The sequence below is a fragment of the Anas acuta genome, chromosome 1 (assembly GCF_963932015.1).
Source record: "Anas acuta chromosome 1, bAnaAcu1.1, whole genome shotgun sequence".
NCBI classification, from domain to species: Eukaryota; Metazoa; Chordata; class Aves; order Anseriformes; family Anatidae; genus Anas; species Anas acuta.
In genome coordinates this window covers 118,025,110-118,047,579 of record NC_088979.1, presented here as the reverse complement: position 1 = coordinate 118,047,579, position 22,470 = coordinate 118,025,110, and the positions used below count along the sequence as shown (strand labels likewise).

General features: G+C 38.8%; 1 protein-coding gene across 1 annotated transcript in view; it reads left to right on the top strand.

Moving 5' to 3' along the window:
• Positions 1-145: 145 nt before the first annotated feature.
• CFAP44 (cilia and flagella associated protein 44) overlaps positions 146-22,470 on the top strand; it is a 42,121-nt gene continuing 19,796 nt past the window's right edge. The window contains exons 1-18 of the mRNA XM_068696811.1: positions 146-534; positions 4,677-4,763; positions 5,205-5,297; positions 6,004-6,175; positions 7,200-7,362; positions 8,422-8,524; positions 8,850-9,066; positions 9,919-10,033; positions 10,546-10,710; positions 11,923-12,078; positions 12,449-12,496; positions 13,496-13,595; positions 14,863-14,957; positions 16,770-16,979; positions 18,342-18,452; positions 20,165-20,317; positions 21,180-21,398; positions 21,877-22,022. Of these exons, the coding sequence (XP_068552912.1) occupies positions 483-534; positions 4,677-4,763; positions 5,205-5,297; positions 6,004-6,175; positions 7,200-7,362; positions 8,422-8,524; positions 8,850-9,066; positions 9,919-10,033; positions 10,546-10,710; positions 11,923-12,078; positions 12,449-12,496; positions 13,496-13,595; positions 14,863-14,957; positions 16,770-16,979; positions 18,342-18,452; positions 20,165-20,317; positions 21,180-21,398; positions 21,877-22,022 (2,405 nt within the window). The 5' untranslated portion in view covers positions 146-482. The remainder of the gene's footprint in view (positions 535-4,676; positions 4,764-5,204; positions 5,298-6,003; positions 6,176-7,199; positions 7,363-8,421; positions 8,525-8,849; positions 9,067-9,918; positions 10,034-10,545; positions 10,711-11,922; positions 12,079-12,448; positions 12,497-13,495; positions 13,596-14,862; positions 14,958-16,769; positions 16,980-18,341; positions 18,453-20,164; positions 20,318-21,179; positions 21,399-21,876; positions 22,023-22,470) is intronic.

Genomic DNA, 22,470 nt, shown 5'->3' with positions numbered 1-22,470 from the left:
TGGCTGACAGCCAACCTCCACAGCGGGAGGTGGCAGGTGGCTGCTCTCCTGGAGCTCAGGTGGAGGCATTTTGCTCCTGGAGCTCTGCGTTTGCGGATTTCTTCCCCAGAAACGACTGTGAGAGGAAATCTGGTGTGGAAGGGCTCCCACCTGTGCCCAGGAGCATTTCAGCATGTGGGAGCTGTGGGGTGCTGGGGAGTGTTGGTGTGGTTTTGGCTTCTTAGTGGCTCTAGTAGGGCCATTGTTGGGGTCACACCTTTAGTGGCTGTTGTTTCTGGAGGAGATGGCGAGGACGGGGTTGAGTGCTGAGCTGAACTGTGCCCACAAGGCACTTTACACAGGTGTGGGATGACTCCTGAGGGCACTGCACCCGCACCACGCCAAGCAGCACCCCTCCTGATGGCAGCCATGGGGCAGAACTCAAGCCACCATTATCCATGGGATGACTGGATACGGATGGAGACCTCGATACAGATTTTTGTATGTGCTTTGCTGTCTTCAGGAACACCGACCACCGTGTGGGAGCAGGAGCAGGTAGGAAGGCAGCCCTGCGCTGTAAAGCTCGCCTCATTTCAACCGCGTTCGTGCATGCGAATACTTCAGGAAATATTTGAAAACGCGCAAAGTTTGGGGAGTCAAGTAGGTTTTCCGCTTATTTTTTGAAAAGGCTGCCTGAAAGGTATCTTCCTTTCCAAAAAAAGCCCCAAACCCACACAAACCCCTCTCTAAAACATGGTGGGAGCGGAGCCACCCTCGCCGCCCCCCGAACTACATCTCCCATGGTGCTCCGCGCGCCGCCGGGGCCGTTGCCTGGAGACCGCGGACGCCGCGCTGGAGCCGGCCCCAGGTAGGGGGCGGCGGGGCTGGGCCCGTCAGGGGCCCCCCCTGCCCTGTGGGCACCCCCCCGCCCTGAGGGCAGCCCCCGGCCCCAAAATCCCGGCAGTAAAACACGAGGGGAGCTCTGCAGCGGGCGTGGGCGACCCCCTGCTGCTGAAGAGTGGTGGGCTGTGTTGGTTTTGCCTGTCTGGGTGTGAAGGGGCAGTTAGTTTTACTGCCCGCTGCAGCTCGTTTTTATGGCTGTGCCCTAGTTAATGAGTAGCCGCGGTGATACCGCTCGCTCCGTGTTTTCCTTTAATAGGAAACCAGTAACTAACCTTTATTCGCAGGGGCAGGCTCTCATAGACTCGTGATCCTGCAAAGGGCTGGGTTAGTCGCCGGGCTGGACATCAGCGTTTGGTTTGATTTCTCCCATTGCGTAGGAAAATGCTTTGAATATCCGCAACAACAGCCTGGCTCTAAGCAGGTCTCTCCCGTCCCCTTCTTTTCTCTCTCTGTTGGGTATCAGAAGAGATAACGAGGCTGTAATAAAGGTGATGTGTCTCAATCCTTCGTTGCAGCCCTGTCCTTGCTGCCTCAGTCTCTGGCTAGTAAATATTTTATATGCTTCACCTTAATTGCTGCAGGAATTGGTGTTGTCTGTTAGTCTCATCTCAAGCCTCGTATTATAAGAGACAGCACTGCTCTATTATGAAAAATGATTTCCTTGGGATTTTGGGTTGGTTGCCTGGCACTGACTCTTAATAGTAAATTTCTGGTAATGCAGACACATAGTGACACACCGACGGGACTGGATAGCTAAAGCCTCATACATTTGTGTATATGAGCACTGTAAAGATTTTAATTTCTTTTTGAGTGAAGTTAAGCTTTGAAAAACTCTGTTGTTTGCACACATTCCTATCATTGGCCCAGTAAAGTGCTGATGTGCTGTGATGTGGTCTGAAGGCTAAAAGGAATTCTTAGTTGTTGAATAGTGTGGTGATTTTCATTTAAAAAAAAATAAAAAATAAAGGAAGAGGCAGAAAAAATTGCTGAGAGAACTATATCTTGAGTTAAACAAGCATGATTTGACAGACAGGGAGAAATCTGACATTTCCAAAGCAGAGCTAGACTTGAGGAAGACGCTTTAGCCTGGGACAGATGAAAAGTAATTCCCCATGGCAGACAACTCTCACGATAGCAGAGCATTTCAATCCTTAGGTCAGTGTTTCCTCCAGGCCAGAAAGACAGCAGTGGCCAGCCCATGAAGCTTATAGTACTGTGCTAAAAGGAGTCAGGACTGGAATCAATAAAGGGAAACAGAGTCCTAGGATCAGCTGAGTTCCTTCATGATGAATAAAGGCATAAATGAAACAGTTGCCAGAAAAGAGAGTTCTCTTAATGTCCAAGTTAACCGAGAATTTGTGAAGAAGCTTCTGTGTGTAAGGATTCTGTGTGGCAGCAAGATTGCCAACGAGCCATCTTAGTTTTGAAATACCTGAGAGAACATACCTGAATGCACGTATTTCTCCATTCTGAGGTGATCTACGGCTTTTGAGAACGTAGCCAAGAGAACAGCAAAACTTCATTTTCCCTTAAATTGCCTGAGTTCACAGTTTGTCGCACTGGCCACTGAATCAAAGAAAACCTGAATTCACTCCTGAGTGAGTTGTCAGAAAGCAAGGCAGTAGAACTGATGTGGATCTGGTACAGCATTCTAAGTCTGTTTGTTGAATTACTAGGACTGGAAGAGAAAAAATAAAAGCATTGTGGTCAGGCATACTGTACGATTAGCGTTGACAAAAATTTCTGATTACCAGCCTGTTTTTTCCCCGCTAGAACTGTCATAGTAGCTTTACTTTCCACTATCTCGGTTTTCAGTATGAAAAGCCTTATTTCTAGGCTATTTAGGAAAACTTTCATGTAAAAAATATACAGGAAAAGAAAATCAGCATTCAGAGAGATGCATGCCTTTGTCACAGTGAATGTGCATGGAAGTTTTCTTGGATCAGTCAATCCATGAAACCCAGAATCTGCAACAAAAGTGGACATCCCCACAGTCTTAAAATCAAATTAAATTATTATTATTGGCACCATGTTTGAATGCCATCACAGTAACATGCACAGTGAACACTGCAGTAGCTTTCTATGACTGGAACCCAGATATCGATGCAGGCAGAAATGTTCAGACCCTCTTTCAGCCTAAAGCATTTTCCAGAGTTGAATTAATTTATAATGAAAACTACTCCTAGTCTTAATTTTTAGAAGATAAATGATTGCTAATTAGTTACAATAATTTGAAATGTTATAGCACTTTTCTCTATGGATATCAAAACACTTTGCTAAGAAGGGTAAGTGTTATTATCTCATTTTTCACAAGAGATAAGCGAGACAGCCAAAGGTGAAACTGCTGCTGCAAATTGTTCACATCGTTACAGGGTTTGGAGTGAGAATCCAGGTCTCTGAACACTCCACCATGTATTTATGCAACTAGTGTGAAACTATTCCTTCAACTGCAATGATACCAGTTCTACTAGTTCACTAAAAACTCCTGAATTTCATTTAAATGTTTGGAGATATATTCGAATTGTTCTCTTTTGATTTGTTTTCTGAATTTAAAACTTTCTGCATGGCTATTTTCAAGTCTTTCTCAGCATTCCCGAGGCGTAAAAGCTCATTTTAAATCTTAAATGAAATTATGCAGCAAAGTCAGACTCTGGAAAAGCTTCAGAGCCTTCGGATGAAGATTGTGTAGGGTGGGTTGACCATGTAGTGACATGAATAACACATCTGCAATATTTCTTTGCCTTCACTGTCTTTCTGGAGGGTGGCATTATGTTTGGACACTTTGTTTTTCATGAAATACGTGAAAAGACTGAGACGCCTCAAAAGATCTTTTTTCTTCAAATGGCTTCTGACTCAATGCCAGAAACGGGAAATGCATTTTTAGGGACTTTCTCTTGCTATTGAAGTCCAACTCACACGTACAAAGAAATTCACTTTCATTCTGGCTATTCTAAATATTTAGATTTCTTTTCATTCAACTAATGAATTTCCTGAATTCTGATCATATTTTACAGCTGTAGTATTTGTACAAAATTGCTCCCATGTTCATTTTAAGTTTTTGTTTGTTTGTTTGTTTTGTAACAGAGACCATATTTGAAATCAAAAAGTGAACAAATTTAGAATAAACACAACATTTATCTTCTTTGGCTTCTTTCAGAGAAATTTATGTAAATGATCAACGTGCTTGGTTTGTGTTTGAAAAATTCCAATTTTCCCACCCCAGAGGACAGGGGTAACTAGGGAAACACTCTGAAAGTAATAGTCTGAAAGCTGAAGAATTGATGGAGGGAGTTAGTTAAGCAGTTTATTTATTTTTTTTTAATTGTGTTAATTTTATTAACTCAGTATAGAATGTTTTGAAGAAAGTCTTTTAAGGATTCATCTCTCCTGCTTCTCCATTCAAGATGTCTGATGATCCCAGAATATCTGTCTACTGATATTTTTATGAAGTCTACCAGACAGGTGGAAGAACAGCTTTGTTCTCTCAGAAACAAATCTCACCCCAGTACCCTAAATAGAAGCCCAAAAATGTGTGAATCTCTCTTGTTTCCCTTGTTACACAGTATTTAGATGAAAGTCTGTCTGTAGCCATGTACACAGAGCCCAGAGGTTTAAAAACTGAAACAACAAATTCACCCTGTAAAGTAGGACAAATCCTAGGATTATTCATATTTGTAGTATACAGACAGAACACAATTATATTTGGGAATCTCAGAGCATTTGAGAGGAAATGAAAATAGTCTACCTGGCAGATGAAGGCAAAAATACTAGCAATTCCTCTTTACTGCCACCAGGTAAAGAAGACATGTCATCTCCAGGTGAACAGGAGGGAGCAGATGAGAAGCCAGCAGAAGGTACACAGGCAGATTCCAGTGGTGTGCGTGAGTATTTTCTGCTGTTATACAGTGATTCCAGTAGTGAACCTACAGCTGCTTCTGTCCAGTGTCTATTTTAGTCCACCCTGCATGTCATCTAACACGCTAGATTTAGATAGCATGGGTCACAGCATCCAGTAGTGAGTCTCCTGTGGATCTTTGAAAGATTTTTGATGCTTACGTTGGCATGTTACTTTGGCATTTGTTTGATCTTTCTATTATACCTTTTTCCTGTTATGGGATGTGTTTCCTTCCTACCTCCTCCTAAGTTTTCAAATACAGTTATCTGAAAGCAAGCTTCTGCCTATGCTTGATGCTAAACAGCAGGAAGTCCATTTTTGGATAGAAGGGAATTTTTTTTTTTTAATTTTTACTACTATAGAACTGTATTAAATTAGTCAAATGAATTCATACCCAAGAGACAATGATCCCAATTTTCTTTTGCAGAAGAAAGCAGAACTAGTCTTCCAAAGGAGTCACCACCTGCAGAGGAACAGGAGGAAGATGTGGAGGAAGGGGTATCAGACACAGAGAGCATTGGTGGGTACTGCTTTCCACTGAAGAGATGTTGGCTTAAACTTAAATATCCCACTGCTTTCTAGTTTTCCTTTGGATGCTGTTGTTATAAACAGCATCTCAGACCGGTGCCATCACATTGCAGCTGAGTTTCACTGCTCATTTTCTTTGGCTTACCTCATGTACTTCATTTTATTCCTTCCCCTTGCTGGTATCTGACACCTCTGTTGGGTGAGAAAAGAAATTAGATAAGATTAAAAGCTTGCAAAATAGGTAATAGGAATTCAGTCTGAGGTACCTAACTTGAATGCACTTTTATCAAGTATGCATTTTCTGGGACAATGATATCTTATAGTGGTCTGCTGTATGTGAAAAAAGCAGAGTATGTGCTTTTACTAGTTTTCTATGATTGTGTACATTCAGTAGCTGCTGAAAAGAGATATTTGCAATACTATTTGGTTTCTAAAGCAGAGACCTACGCACCAAAGAAAGCTGAACTACTTCAGTACTAAAACCTATGTTTTTTAAAAAAATTCTCAATCTTTTTATTTTTTTTTCCTGTAAGTTCTTCAGATTTGATTATTTACAGTGAAGTGTTTAAAAGCTGGAGTGAGGGCTTGCTATAGGCTGTTCAGGACAGGTTGTCACTAAGACAAAATGCCCCCATTTTCAGCTATGCTGATCTATGCCGAGTATAAATTTTCTTTATATTCCCACTTTTGACATGCAGCAGATGATTTGGAAGAAGAAGATAGTACTGAAGTAGCCCCAGAGGCAGAAAAAGGCCCTGAGAAGATAGAAAAGAAAATATCGGAAACTTTCTTCTATAACAGTGAAGATGTACATTCACGGCCATTTGTCACTGAAGACTCTGGGATACCAATTAACCTTCTTACTCTTGCGTATCCTTTCTGTAGAGTAAAATTGTGCAGATTTAAAGCTAAGGATTTCTTAATATGTGTTTTTAAAATTGTATAATATGGAGTACCCTGTGTGGTGTTCGTAGGATACCTTTGGTTGAAACAGTTAGGAATCCTGACCGGTCATGGTCCTGGATGAGTTTAATCTTCAACATTGTCTAGACCTCATAAATATTACTTAGTAGGCATAATTATTACTTTAGTAAGGAATACCATAGGACTAGATCAGTCAAGGTAATGTGATTAGGCAGAGAACTAGGTAAGAATATCCCCAGCAAAGCTCTGCCTTTATATACTGTTGTTCCCCAAGCAGCTGGGGTGAGTACACAGCTGTGTACCTCATATTTCTTCACAGAACTGCTAAGGAAGAAGTGCAGAAGAAACTATGTAGATTTGTAGCTTGCTGCTTAAAAGACCTAAGCTGATGGAATGAAGGAAGTGATGCCAATCAATTGAGAGCTATAATAAGTTCTTTGCTAGGTACAGTCAAACTGGATATGATATGTGACTTTCACAAGTGGTGGTGGGTTTCTCTGCAGACACAGAGAAGTTGCTGTTGAAGACTGAATTTCCCCTTCTCTACAACTGCCTGTAGACATCAAAGAAGTGAGCCTGAGTAGCTCCTTGGTTTGAACTCTCAACTGTAGAATTGTTACGAGTAATCTGATGCACATTTATTATACTTTGCTTGAAAATGGATTGCTGAACTGGTAGAATATGAATTCCTTGCAGCCCCAAATCGTCCAGCAGAGGCAAAAAGTGTACCCTGTAATGGAGATGGAAGGATGGATCACAGGTTTTAGAAGGTCTACACTTCTGCCTTGCCCTCAGTTACAGAGACTTGATATAGTTTACCTTCACTGTATATTGAAGAAAACTATTGCCATCAGCCTTTTAGTCACCAGGCTAAGTATTCCTCTCAGTTTTGATTTAGGCATTTCTGTCCACTTAGTAAGCTTTTCTAGATAGCCAATGTCAAAGCTTTTCCTTATTATATTCTTCTCAGACATTCTTTTGGATATGACTGCAAAAGAAGCGTAAACCTGATGGCGATGGACAGCCGAACACTGCTATATATAGCAGGCAACCAGGTAGTGCTCCTGGACCTGAAAACTGAATCTCAAAGTTATCTCCGGAGCAGCAGTGGAGGTGGAATTGGGTTTATAACGGTATGGCTTTTTTTTTTCTTTTTCTTTTCTTGTTTTAGGATTCTAGTCCCTCTCTGTAAAGTGGCATGGTCTCTTGGTTGCTTGATGGGATATTCTGTAGTTGCACATATACATAAGAAAATGGTATGGATTAAAGGGATGTGTGGACCATGCAGTGCAAGCTACTCAGCCTGTCAGTATGATTGGCAGAGCACAAATATCTGTGTACCTGTCTCAGGTCCAGGTACCCTAAAGGACTGACATGTACCAGCTAGGATTCATTTTAGCCCCTATTGCATTCATACTTTCTTATTTTAATATTTTGTCTCATCAACTTTTTTTCTTGAATACTTGAACTTCTCCTGTTCACGGCTGATACTAATTTAGTGTCTTGCCTGCAGTTAAAATTTAGAAAATTAAGTACCTAGATAAATGAAGAGAAGAAGTACCTTGTTTCACTCTGGTAAACTCCAATGAAAAGCCTGAATCTCAAATGTTTTCTCTGGTTTTGTGGGACCTTTCCCTGTGAACAGCTCTGCCATCTCTCAGTTGTATTCCGTGTGAGCATGTTGTATTCCGTATGAGCAAGGCTTTCAGGATACCAGCCTCAGATTGTTCTGCTCCATTGTAAGCAACCTTTCATTGAGAATTAAGGTACATCTATCTTCAGAACAACATAATTCAGGTTGGCTTTTCTGTGGCTTTCCACGTAGATGGCTGCTGACCCAAATGATGCACATGGTACAAGCAGCCAGTGGGTTGAGTGAGGTAGAAATAGCAAAAGGATGTATAATAAAGGAGATTATTGTACAGTTTCACAGTTTGTCATGATTCTGCAGTATATGCACAATAATTCCATTTTGTGTGCATAATGGTTTTACCATTGTGTTTGTATAGTGACTTTATTCTGGTATTGAGTAATAGATTGGCAGTTGTTCAGGACAAACATACAGAAAAATGCAACCTGGTATTTAAAGCAATATCTTTTGACTAATGTGTGAGCAAATACAATGACTTAACTGTCAGAATAAAGACAAAGATGTCATTACAACATGCAACAGGACTTTTGTTTTTTTCAAGGCACACCCTACTAAGCAGTACTTCGCAGTAGGAGAAAAAGGAGAGAAACCAAACCTCATCATCTACGACTATCCTTCACTGAGGCCCTACAGAATTCTACGAGGTAGTGTAAAAAGTACTATTTTCATTTTACACAAATGGGCCAGTGTTTATAGATCCCAGCAGATGGAGTAGTGGTCCACTTTAAGTTTAGAAAGAATTACAACCCTTTTGTACTTCCCAGCAGAATAGGAAACACTGGTTTCCAGCTTTTTCATTATTGGACTGGAGAAAGCCTTTATTCAGTAGAAATAGCCAACTGAGAACTATTAAGTAGTAGGGAAAAAAAAAATCTGCAGTGAACACTGAGCTCCTTTTAAACATATTTTCCTATTGTTTTTTTCCTCTTTTCCATGCATGTGTGGATTGGGGCTTGTATGTTTCTTCAGGTGGAACAGAGAAAGCCTATGTCTTTGGCGATTTCAACCGTGCTGGCACTTTGCTGGCCAGTATTGGAAGCAGCCCTGACTACATGTTGACTATCTGGGACTGGAAACAAGAAAAGATTGTGTTAAGGTCAAAAGCTTTTTCACAGGATGTTTACAGGGTCACATTTTCTCCTGATAATGAGGAACAGCTAACTACAGTGGGAGTAGGACACATCAGGTACGTTTGCCAATTATGATTAATACGTATCAACTCTAAAGTCATAACGTCTAGATGGTGACTAGCAGGAATGTATTGTTAGCAAACGTGCACCAGCAGTGAATGTTATTTTACCTATTGCAATTACAAAAACAAGAAAGTTCTTTAAGCCACTGATACCACCAAAAACTCACACTGAACTTTATGAAAGATATACTTCCACATACTGCCTCCTTTGGTAAATTCATGGATTCTTTTCTAATAAAAAAATAAATGAGAGCTTCAAACTTTATCATAGATCTTCAAAGCTATTCCTATTTATAAAATAAATATTCCTATTTTTAAAATAGGAATATATAAAATTCCTATTTATAAAATAAATAGGAATAGCTTTTGAAGATCTACGATAAAAGTTTTTGCTCACTGAGATTTTACAGTCATGCCCCAGTTCATGGTGGTACTTGTATGAAATTTAGCAAGGGACTTAGTCCCTTGGATTTACAAAGTTGAACATCATACAGTGGAGATAGCAAGGCTATAATAGACATTATTATAATTACATGCATTGGTTGTATAAGGAAGGATATAGCTATGGGTGTTACACTTACTTATTTTAAATAACAGCGTAGTCTTCATTCTATCCATGCCAAATCCTCCTACCTCGTTTTTCATAGAGGTAGGATATGGAAAAGTTTGTGAGGTTACAAAGTTTTATCTCATTTTAAAAAGAAAAACCCAAGGTCTCCTGTGAAAAAGAATAATAAATGAACATCATAAAATGACATCCCTGGTAAGATTATTATAATGTCTGAGAAAGTAAAGAGCATGTCTGGGAAGCCTTGTATCAGAGAGGAATGTGTTTTCTATACTCAGGTTCTGGAAGATGGCTCTCACATTCAGTGGTCTCAAGTTGCAAGGAGCTTTGGGCAGGTTTGGAAAAACATCAGTGACTGACATTATAGGGTATGTGGAGCTACCTGATGGCAAGGTAAGTCAGAACAAGTTTAATTGATTTTATGTTCCCTCTCAGGTTTTGATATAAAGTCTACTGAGTTAGTTGGAGAATTACTATTTGCTTCTAAGTGATATGAATTAGACCCTCAGTGCACTGCTCTGATAAGCTAATATTGACATTAATTTGCCAAAGAAAATGCTTGCATTGTAATAATTGAAAAGTACGGTTACTATTGTAGTTCCCAGACAAAAGATCTCTGTTGGCTTAGAGCTGGGGCTTCTCTAATGGGGTAGTGAAAACCTTAATGTACAGAAATAAAAAGTGTGTTAGCCCTAATCTCAACCATTTCAGTGCATGTAAATGATGTCATATTCCTAAAAAGGTGAATCGTGTCTCCCTTTACACCTTCTCTTGGAAATATCTGTACGTTGCTATTAATTTAATGCTTTCGTACAAGGAAGCCACAAATGTTAATCATATTTTTGGATATATTTCTGTATGGTTAAGTGCAGGTGCTTAAGTGCTTCTCTTCCTTTGCATTGAAGGTTATCTCAGGGGCTGAGTGGGGCAACTTGCTGCTTTGGGAAGGGGGCCTCATCAAAGTAGAGCTCTGTCGAGCTGGACACAAGCCTTGTCATAGTGGACCTATCACCCAGTTAGTTTTGGACGAAGGAGAACTTACCACTGTTGGGCAAGATGGCTTTATTCGGGTGAGTTCTTTTGCTCTGCCTTTAGGTGTGCACATTTTTGGTCAGGAGGTGGAGCTCATTTATAGGGGCAATTTTCCATTACAGTTGCTTTATGAGAATGTATTCTGTTCTAAAAAAAAAAAAAAAGTCAGACATTTCTCCAATGTAAATACTTGATTCAAGTATTGTTTACACAACCTTTTCTGTTTCACAGTGGTTAAAAAAAAAAATCACCTTCTACTAAAATAAATCAAAATAATTTAGTGATTCTCTAAAAGCTTTGGTCTTCCCTGCATTCTAACACTCTTTTTTCATATGTTGTTTTGGTTAATCTTTATAATTTTCAGACCTAGTAATACATTGGTGTTATTTCAAATGATAAACTATGGCAATACTTGAAATAAATTTTCTGATTATTTTAGTACTGAGGTTATTAAAGTTATTAGTTAATTTCTATTTCGTTTTATCTCTGAGATCCATGCAATGAAATAGAGGAACAATCAAAAGAAAAAGCATCGGGCATCCTGAAGTTAACACACAATTCTATAAATTAAGGTCAAAATGGTTTGTGTATCTATACCAGTTTCTGATCTCATCTGTCAATTGTCAAGGATTTTGCTATCTTGTTTACTTGCTCTTTAAGGGAAGATGTGTTTTCTGCTCATGTTTTATAGACCCAGATAGTCATCAGGAAGCTATTCTAGACAACAGAAGGTTCCAAACACCCTGTTTTTGTCGTTGTATTTCATAAATTAATCTTAGCCCATTAGGAAAATTCACCTGATTCCAAGGTGCCAACTGACTTATACCACAGAGAAGAACATGGATTTGTTGGATTTCCCATTCTTTCTTCCGTGCTGCCTCAGTATGAGCAATGCTTAGAGCTGTGAGATATTTAATTTCTGTAGCTCTGACGTTGCCATGTATAGTTCTGCCAGTGCCAGGGCTGTATTTAATCTACTGTTATATCAGAATTGGAGAGGGAACTTTTGCATATATTTTGCATTGCACCCAATTGTATGAGATGATATTTGCTGATTCCTGTTTCAGGTTAGATTCAGAACAGTGAGGCATACGTGCCAGGTTTCATCTTCACCTATAGATTCTACCCTCCCCTGGTTTCTTATTATTTTGGATTTCCATTTCAATTGTATATGAAAACATGCTCTGACCTGATAAAAACCCAGTCTCTTTTTTTTTTTTCTTTCTAATTTTTTTTTTCATTCCATGAAGGTGTGGAACTTTGAGGCAATAGATGCTGCTGATTCTGTGGATGACACAGGGTTATTGGAGGTGGAACCTATGAATGAACTTCAGGTTGGCAAGAACGTCAGTCTGAATTTCATGTCAAAAGTTCATGACAATGGACAGCCCATTTGGTATGCTCAGGTAAGATGCACTCAAGTACATACAGCCCTGTGGAGAAACACAGAATGAGAGAAGTAATGCTTAGTTATAGCAGGAGTACCTTACAGGTCAGCATATCTCTTTTCTGTAGATTTTGAACTCGGTAACATGTGAGATTATGACTTGCAGAGCCAGAGCTGCGTAAGAGTAGGAGAATGTCAAAATCTATTATCAGAGTTCTATTCTCCTGAACTGATGGATAGGACTGATAGGACCAATAGCACTACCTTCAGTCATTTCCATATCACAGTGATAATCATGGAGGAACTTTTGAGGAGTCCTTGTGGGCAATTTTACTTCCATGTTGAGTTTGAAAATATTCAGGTTACATGTTTTGGTTTTGCTTCTTCAGGATGCCAATGGCACAATCTGGAAGCTGGATTTGACTTTTTCAAATATGGTAAGTTCATTTTTCTTTGGATTTATTTCAATTCCTTTGCAGTTACTTCATTTAACTATATGGGATTCATCTACAATGAAGTTTGTGCTTAGTGAAGTTGCAAGCTGGAAATTTTAGCATTGATAAGATCTTCTTTAAAAAGATATTTTCATAACATTATTGACAATAATGATTGTGCAGGATTATCAAAAGTAATTATTGATTTTTGCTTCCTTAATTTGAATTTGGCAACTAAAATTTATCTTAAAGGAATTTTATTTTCATAAACTGGAAATAGAAGTTATATGAGTGCAGGAATTGAGTTCAAGGAGTACTTACATACCCTATCTAGTTAGGTGTATTTGAGACAGTCATTACTGTTGCCTGTAAATGACATGAAGAACTAGGGAAAAAAAAGGAGAAGATGAAGTACACTTGATATGTTTTATCCAGCTGGCTACTAGTATTACTCCTGGAGATGTTTTTGATGAAGAAAGAAATGACAAAGGTAAAATACAGGCATTTAGTTTTTATTCCAGAATACGTTGAAGTAAATTGGAATTTTCTCATTGATTGGAATTAAGTTCTGGGCTAACACACAAATAATGTTCCAAGAATTTTGTGGTAAAAAGAGATGTATAAAACATGGTATAAAAACTAAAGTAAAAGATAAATGACAAGTACTAGAATTCCTTGGATGATGAAAAGATCTCCAAGGCAGTATAAGCCTAGGACTGGGAGCATTTTCTTTGCCTTTAGAGCAATAACTCTGTATTGAAAATACTCATTTCAGGTCTGAAACCACTTAATGAAAGTGGTTTTCCTGTATTTCCCCTTATTTACACATAGAAAATGATGGGATTTTGAAACAGCTTAATGTTCCTATACTAATTCATTCATGATCTTCTCATGAACATTTGATTTTTAAAACAAGGAATTCATGCCTGCCAAAGGTACAGCTGGTAATAAATGCAACTCCAGCACATAGCAGAATTTCTGGTTTTCTGTTTTGCACTGCAGACCCGTGATCCAGAGTGCCTGTATACCTTTCACTCTGGAAGGATTGAGGCTGTGAGTGTCTCTCCTGTGACATACCTTATGGCCACCACTGCTCTCGATCGTAAGTAATTCCTTTCCTCTGATACCACTGTCATCGCTGTTTTTGCAGAGCAACGATGCTTGGTTTTGGAACTATTCTGTTTTGAACTGAAGTTGTGTATTTGCTTTTGAAAAGACTTTTTTTTTTTTTTTGATTTACCAGTTGATTTACCATCAACTGTTATTCTTGGATCAGTTCTTTTACAGTTAAGACAAATCATCAAAGTTTTGGAATAATACACTGGGAATGCTTAATCTTATAAGCCTGGGATATTAAAGAGAGAAGTTTTTAATGGGAAGCTTTGTAAATTCTGTTTTGATTTGAAGGAACAGCTGGAAAGATGACATTTGTATTGAATAACAGCATTTGTATTGAAGTTTCTGGATTGATAAGTGTTGGGATCTTTATTTTATAAGGAATTACATACATTTCTAGTATTGTGTAAGTCATTATGAATTAATATTTGTGGGTTTCTTAGAAAATGCAATAACTATCTTGCTCTCAACAACAGCTAATGTGTAATTACAGAGATTAGTTTAACTTATATAAATACAGCTATTTAGGCTTCTTACTGTTAGCTTTACCATGGTTTGAAAGAACCACAGGCCAGAACATTAACAATGTCGTTCATGCTGCTCAGAAAATGCTACAAGGTCTTTAACTCAATTCTTGTCAGCCATATCTTGTAATTTGCCTGTGTTATACAATATATATGCACCTCTAGCCTGAAGACAAATTTGTACCAGTTGAGCAAATGATAGTTAGGATATATGCCATCTGGAATGGAACTTTATGCAGACCAATGTATATATCTACCAATCTGTTAATTTCACCTTTGAAAATTGATTTTTTTGGACAATCTCCCATTTTCATCTATTTAAATAGTTTGTTCCTTATGCTATTCCGCTTCGTAGCATATCTTCTTTTCCTCTGTTGACAGTACAAATTTCCCTTAGAGTAGGCCACAGTTCTGTGATTACTCAAAAACTGCACATGGTGGTCAGCATGGGACTTCTTATTACACCCCTCAGCCATGACAACTCATGGGAGTGCGTAAGCTGAAGAGTGAAGAAAGCTTATGTTTTGTTGATGAGCACCATGATAGCTGTGGTACTCTGTAACCACCAGGAATGTCTTTCCAGATGGATGTTTGGTACTCAAAGAGAAAAATTAATAACTTTCCATTCTGCTTTTCATTCAAATAAATGCATGTAGACGTTTTACCATGAATCTTAAAATGGAAACGGCACTGCAAGAAATAAATCCCTATTGTTTCCTTTCCACACAGGGTCATTGCGTATCTATGATTTCATCAGCAACAGGCAGCTGAGTGAAATTCAGTTTAAACAAGGAGGAACAGCACTGACGTGGGCACCTCGTGTTGTAAGTTTTTGTTTGTGTGTTAAGAAAAAATCATAAAGAGCCTGCAAGCATAAAGAAAGATGCTCAGAATACAAAACCTTAAATAAGTTACTGTTTAGACCGTGTTGGAATTTACTCTAGTAGTATGTGTGCATAAGCTTTTGTAGTAGTATGTGTGTATATAGTATATATATGCACAGTTTGGCTTTACTGTGGATTGTCATGTATCCAACTTTGTGTCTTCGTGAGATTTTAAAATCAGATCTCTGTATGCAGTCCAGGAAGAAATGATAGTTTATAGGCTAACAGCTTCTATTTAATCCAAGCCAAGTAATTGTCAATTAAAATGAGTTAGTTAACACATTTCAAAATGACAGCACAGACAATCCACAAACATTTGGAGATTAATCATAAAAAAATGTCACCAGAACTGATCATTTGTAGAGTGTGGGGTCTATCAGTTCTAGACATATTTGCTAATTTTAATTAAAATAGCATCTAGTTATGTTCTTAAGGAAACATAGCAAGCCTGGCAGCTTCGTTGTAAGTAAATTTATGGAGGAAAGTGCTTTACTTGAATTTCCAAGGCAAGGGTAGTCATCATTATAGTCTTGTGACTATAATTCTTGTCATGCAGACCTGCAGGGATGCTATTAGGTGATGACCTGTATGTTCAAGAGGTAAGCTGATCAGCACAATAAAGTGTACATTACAAAACTGTTTCAGATCAGTTTTACAAAAGTTGGTACTAAGCATAGGCTGAAAAAAATCAGAAGTACTTAGTCTAGCTAGCTTCTTTTAAAATCCCATTAAATACTTAACCGTAGTTTAAAGTGCTTGAATGTATTTGAAAATTTGTGCCAAGAAAATTTTGTCCCACATATTTTGAAACACCTGTATCCTGTTACATCCTCATAGGCAAGCTGGCAAACTGCAGGTTAGGTAAGTGAACAGTGACATGGATTGTAAACTGCCTCAATGGCCAGGCCCCGGAAAGTAGTGATCAGCAGCACAAAGTCCAGTTAGAAGCAAGTCTCTAGTTGTGTACCCCAGGGGTCGTTACAGGGACCAATGCTCCTCATTAATGACCTGGATTCTGGGACAGAGTGCCAGTATGTTTGTGGATGATACAAAACTGGAAAGGAGTGGCGAGATATAGATAGACCAGATAGCTGTACTGCCATTTGGAGGAATCTGGACAGGCTGAGGATTCAGGCTGAGAGGAATCTCATGAAGTTCAACAAGGGAAAATGCAAAGTCCTGCATCTGGGGAGGAATACCACAGACACGAGTACTGCTTGGGAGCCTACCAGCTGGAAGGCAGTTCTGCAGAGAAGGATCTTGGGATCCTGTTGGATGTCACAAAATCTGTGCCCTCATCTCTTCATAAATGGTGCTCACATTCAATATCAAATATTATATTCAGTGTAGTATAATAATTCCTTTTTGACTTCCAACTCTTCTGCTTAAGAAGAAGATAGTGACATATATGTATATCGGTATGAAATGACTTTTGCTCATAAATTGCAAAGACATCCTCACTGACACTGCCAGTCCCAATGGCATGTCATGAGTAAAAAAAAAAAATATATATATATATATATATAAAAAATTAAAACAACCTCCTCCCACCACTAGTCTTCCCCCTCCCTTTATGGTAGCATATTAGAAAGGATAAACAAGATTTCCCATGTATGGAACATTCTTTGTGCTTTAATGCTGTGTTTGTGTAAGGTGAGTTAGAGTTTAACACCAAAAGACGTGACACAGATTTTTATTCTAAACTCACTGATGTACGTTGTGATTTTTTCTTCTTCCTTCTTCCACTCAAAGGTAAATCCTAAAGGAGGTCTAATTGCTGTGGGCTTTGAAGATGGCGTTGTCCGCATAATTGAAATTTATGATCCCAAAGGACTGGCTGCTCTCAGAGGACGGACCAATATAGGTAACACAGAGATAAATCTGAAACAAGCTTTCAAACCTCATACTTCTGCAGTTACAGCCTTGGCTTATGAACAAAATGGAGATGTCCTTGCCACAGGGGTATGTATCACTTCGTTTGGTTATTTTTATTAGTCCACAACTGTAGAGATTATTTAAAGAAATAGGCAAAGTTTGGTTACTGACAATGCAGTTATGCTTCCATTATTGCTGTTGATCATTTCTTGTAGTTCTCTGTAGTGCTGGGGGAAGAGATGGATCTGTTTGCACATACCTTTGTTGCATGAAGGAAACCAACCGTGCAATCCATACCATCATTCTGTGAATTACTAGACTGTTTAGTATGAATTCTGTAATCCATTTTGAAGATGCATTTGGCTTATTTTTGAATTAGTTTAGTAGTACCTTGGATTTAGTAAAAGCAAGTCCATTTGTACACCACCTTGGCAGCACTTCAGCTGCTACCCAACACTGGTTTGCATGACAGCATGATTGACCGATCAGGTTGTCAGTGTGCCTGCTAGGCTTTGAAATGACTTCTAGTCAGTGGGGTGTCTCTTTTTAAAACCTGGCCTTCAGCCATGAGCAGTTCAGTTGCAGTTTCATATTCCTTGATTGCCATGTATTTCATTTAGTGCAAAATTCAAGCTGCCGTGCTTCATCTTGTGCACCAGTTCTGGATTTTCTTAGTATCTGAGATCAGCCTGTGCTGTCATGTCTTACAAATCACCTCTGTAACAAGCAGGTGCGTGACAGCATTGCACTGTAAATATATGCGATACTGAGATGAAAGAAATATAAATGAAAGCAGAAGGTGAAGAGAAGAACTCAGGGAGTACTTCATAGAGCCGTTCCTAAAATGAGGGTTTTCTGGGAGCAGCAGCAGTGGGGCTGCTCCACTGTGGTGGCCTCAACACAAGCAAAGGCAGTGCCCCAACACAGGGCACAATCCCACAGGGCCTGAGCTGGGTGAGCAGAGCAGGGCTGGTGACAGCAAACACTTCCACCAACAGTCCAGCAATCATGAGTCAAAGGCAAAGTAACAAGACACGTAAGAAATCAAAGGAGGAAATCCAGAGTATTGCTTGGGAACAGCAGGATACCGGGCTGGAAACAGGCATGCCTATGACGTAGCTTATGCCAGGGCTGAAGACCTGGGCCCAAGGTTTAGGTGAGCTCCTGGGGCAATGGGCACAACATGCATGGATGGAGATGCCAGCAGAGGCACATCACAGTGGTTAAAGCCTACGAGTGCAGTCAGAGCCCTGGAGGAAGATGAGCAGGATTTTTATTCCCCCTCCCACTGTAATCAGTATGGAAATCCAATTCTAAGTTCCAAGGCACTTGTAGGTCCTCATGTCTAGCCACAAAACATCTGAGTATGTGTTTCATGCAGTACTACAGATTTTTTGGTCAGCTTTCATTCAGTCATCATCTCTTTTTCTTTTCTCTTTTCTTCATCAGAGTAAAGACAAAACAGTTTTCTTTTTCGCTGTTGAAGACAAATATGAGCCAATTGGATTCATCCATGTCCCCGGGCCTGTGCAGGCATTACAGTGGTCTCCACCTTCTCATGTGAGTAACACGTTTGGTTTTTTCCTTCCCTACAGTGTCAGAATGTCATTTTGAAAGAGCTTCCATTGAAAACAAGGATCTATCACTCTAGCCATGTTCTCTATAGACACTGCAAAAGATGTTTTGCTGCTTTGTTTTGCATGCTGCTTCAGAATGACAGATAGATTGTGTGTAGCTGTATGTCTGATTCAGTTAATTTGGACATAGTTTGGACTTTGGATAATCAAGAGCAGAAACATGTAAACCACAGAATTTTGGTCAGTGTTTTGAGTCGCTGCCTTGAGCTGACAGGTGCCTTAACTTTTGGAATGTCTTTTTTTTTTTTTTTTTTTCATTTTTTTCATCAAAAGCATTGCTTGAGTATTTTTGCCTATGCCTCTTGCTGATGTTAAAACAGGCAATTGCAGACAAAGCTTTCAGAAGACTTTTGGGTACTTCTCAGAACTTGTGTTCTCTATTTGAAGTTGTTCAGAGTTATTCAAATAGATTCTTGCTAATACTTATTTTAAAAGTCTGATGAGGTTAGAGTAACTTGTGATTTTTTTAGTCAGTCCAGTAATCTTATTTAGAAGGAGATAGTTATTTGTATTTAATACTGACAAAGTGGCCACCAGGATGCATTAAAATGGTGTACAACAGCAAACTGTAGCTATTACTTGTTTGTGAGAACAGATAAAAACTGTGCTGGCAAAATAACTCTTGCTGATATGAACTCTGTCTTACTATAGAAATGACAGATCTTGATCTGACATTTACATTTTGGGTCCTTTCCTTGAGGACAAGATACTCCCTACTACTAAAAATCACACAATGTGTGTTTGATTTTTTCAGATTCCTCTTAGTAATTGTGTTTATCAGTATTAGGTCTCCACTGCTGGATATGAACACTGGCTAAACATGATTAAAACATCTGAGGTTTTTTTTTCCCTCTTTAAAATGAGCACCATGGTAATTAAAGACTATAAATCTAATGAATGTGTTTGTAAGGCTGAAATTTTATACAAGAACCATATAATTCCTAGCTAAGGTTTCCATAGCAACTCTAATATACCCCCTCTGCACATTTTTAGTGACGGTTCAGATAAATAAGACTCTGTCTGTTCTCCAGATAGCTTATGAAAATTGAAACTACATAAAGAGTTGCCTTTTAAAATCTCAAAACACTGAAAAATTATTACCTTCACCTTGGCTATTCTTCCTTACTTGGTATTTTAAGGGACCTGACAGGTAGCAGAAATTTAAAAAACCCAAACAAACAAACTGAAAGGTAAATAGCATCTGGCAAGATTCCCAGCCTAGTCTTGAACGTATTAAGGGTTTTAGGTAATATAGAAACATACAAATTTTCAAGTAATTTCCAAAATAAAAATCTCACCTCCTAACTTATGGGTCAGATCTAGCCTTCAATTTAACCAAACTCCCAAAATACCATTGTGATGCTTCCCTGCTAGATGGTGTCAGAATGATAGCTGTTTTGTATATGGCAAGGACTTCAATTTCCTTAACTTTGCCCACAATACACAGGATAGGAAAGGCTCAGCGATTTCTAATGTCCATTTAAAAGTGTCCACTTAAATGACAGCACAATTAAGAGTTAATGCTGCCTGGCTGGAGCTTGGTTATGTGCCTGTTCATGTACTGACTTTTTTCCCTTTCTCCCAATTTCATTTGTGCACCTGCCCCATACTTGTATTTTATGTGTTTTTGTACAGGTGGAGAGCATGCTGCTCATCCTTTGTGAGAATGGCTTTGTTCTCCAGGTTCCTGCTCCTGTCCCTGAGGAACAGGATACAGCATCCACCTACCAAATCAAAAACCTGCCAACACAGTACTTTCATTTTTATAGCATTAAATCCCGAATCAAGGTAAAGTACTCTCCTGCGGAGGAATTTCATGTTCAGAGGACAAAACTACCTAAAAAAGTTTCTACTCCCTGCATTAAAGCATGTGATTTTTGCTAAACTTCTTAGAGAGGAAGGCAAGATAGAGTCCATCTGTAGTTGTGTTATAACATTTAGATTTACAAGTTACTGTTTGTTTATTCAAGTAGAAAACTGTCAGCATGATGTGTATTTCTATTGGAATTAGAAGATAATGTTAGTGAAAGTGAAGTTAGCACATTAGTTTTTAAAATACTTTCATTTCGGTAATTTTCAGAAAAAGTATGTTTCTTGTGGTTGATGGTAGCCCTGTAGGAAATTCCTTTGAGCAGTCATAAAACACCTATGTGGTCTCTCTTAAGGCAAACATGATATCTTTTTTTAATTTTTGGCAGTTATATATCTCTGATTTTTTTTATGCTGTTACAACTTAAGAGGGGCATTGTTTTTTATGTGAAAAACAAACATTCGATATTGAGATCTATGTATTTCTGAATAAGAACTAGCTTTTTGGTCCAAATCAGGTAACATTGTTGGGAGACACTGTAATTCTTTTAAAAAATAGAAAAGGCTTCTACGGAGAGAAAGAATATTAATTGTCCCCCTCCTTTTTTTTTTTTTCCCATTTGGGAATAGAACAATAATTAATAAGTTGCAACAAGGATGTTTTATATAAATGAAAGGAAAGCTATTTAATGGTAAGGATGGTGAAGCACTGAAATTAGTTGAAGAAAAAGAGATTTCTTTGGATATTCTGTGTATATAATGCCAGGACCTTCTTGGATTGCATTTATTAGGCTCCTCCAGTCAGTTTCATGTCTCTGTGTTTCACTGTTTGTTTAAACAGCTGGAAGAGGAGATTGCACTGAGAGAGAAAAAAAAGCAGGAGAAGGAGAAAGCAAGGCTTGAATGGATAAAGCAGCAACAGGAGATGGGAAAGGACATAGAAGAAGAACCTGAAGAGGAACCTGAAGAAGAGCCATTGCCACCTCTCTACATACCAGAGGAGCCCAGTCCCATTCTCTGTGGGTTTTATTCAGCACCAGGGAAATTTTGGCTTTCCTTGGTAAATCAATTTTTATTTCATATTGATGGGATTGCAAGATGTGGCAACCTTCCCCTCACATTTGGGTGTCTTAGAAAACTCATTTGAAACCTGCCATCTCTAGGACATGGATTTTCTGTCATAGCTGATGTTTTCGGTGATGTTTTTGAATTAAATCAGTAGTGCCACTCCAGCTCAGATTGCTCAGTAAATTTCTAATAGATACTATTCTTTGTGATGCCTGAATTGGGCACAAAGGCTAACCTGTCCCCTCACTAGCAGAAGGTAGAATTTGACATATTGGTAGGATGGGTTGTATTGCCAGTGATCATTATAGATTTTCTCTATGGGTAAATAGGATCTCTCATTGTTCGGAAGTAACATTTCTTATCCCACAGTAGATCCTTAAGAAAGGAAAAAATATTTAGAAGATTGCATGTACCTGGTCAGCTGCATCAGTGTTCTTTTGTCAACATTTCTTTATGGTCCTTCTCTTCAGGGTGGATATGACTCAGGATTCCTCTATCATTGTGAATTCTCTTCAAATCAGCACCAAGAAGACCCTGAACAAAGGCAAGATGAACCCTTTGAAGTTATTCCTATTGAGGATACTGACAACAATCCCATCCACCGGATCTCGTTCTGGTAAAACAGTTTAGTGTAGCAGATAGCTTTGTTACAAAGCTTGATGATACTGAACTTGGAAAGGAGAAGGGTACACTGCTTTGTCCCTTTTTAATTGTGGGTCAGTTCTAGTACGCAGGTACTCTCCATGGTTCCTCAGGCACCAAGTTTCATTTAAAATTCATAATGAACATAACTGGACAGTGTATCTGACAGAATATCTAAGCCCTTCAAGATGAAAATGTCTGATTTCTAATTCAGTATTGATTAAGGCTCACACATCCTAGCTTGAAGATCTACAGAAGAACCATTAGAAGTCTCCACTGTCCTTTTAATTGGGTTGCAAATTATGATCACCAGACCACTGGTTCTCTTCACTAGCTAGCAAAGAGGGGACACAATTAGTCCTTGAGGAGAACATGGAGAGATCAGTCTTTCTCTCTTGTCTAGAGAGTAGAGGCTTCCCAGG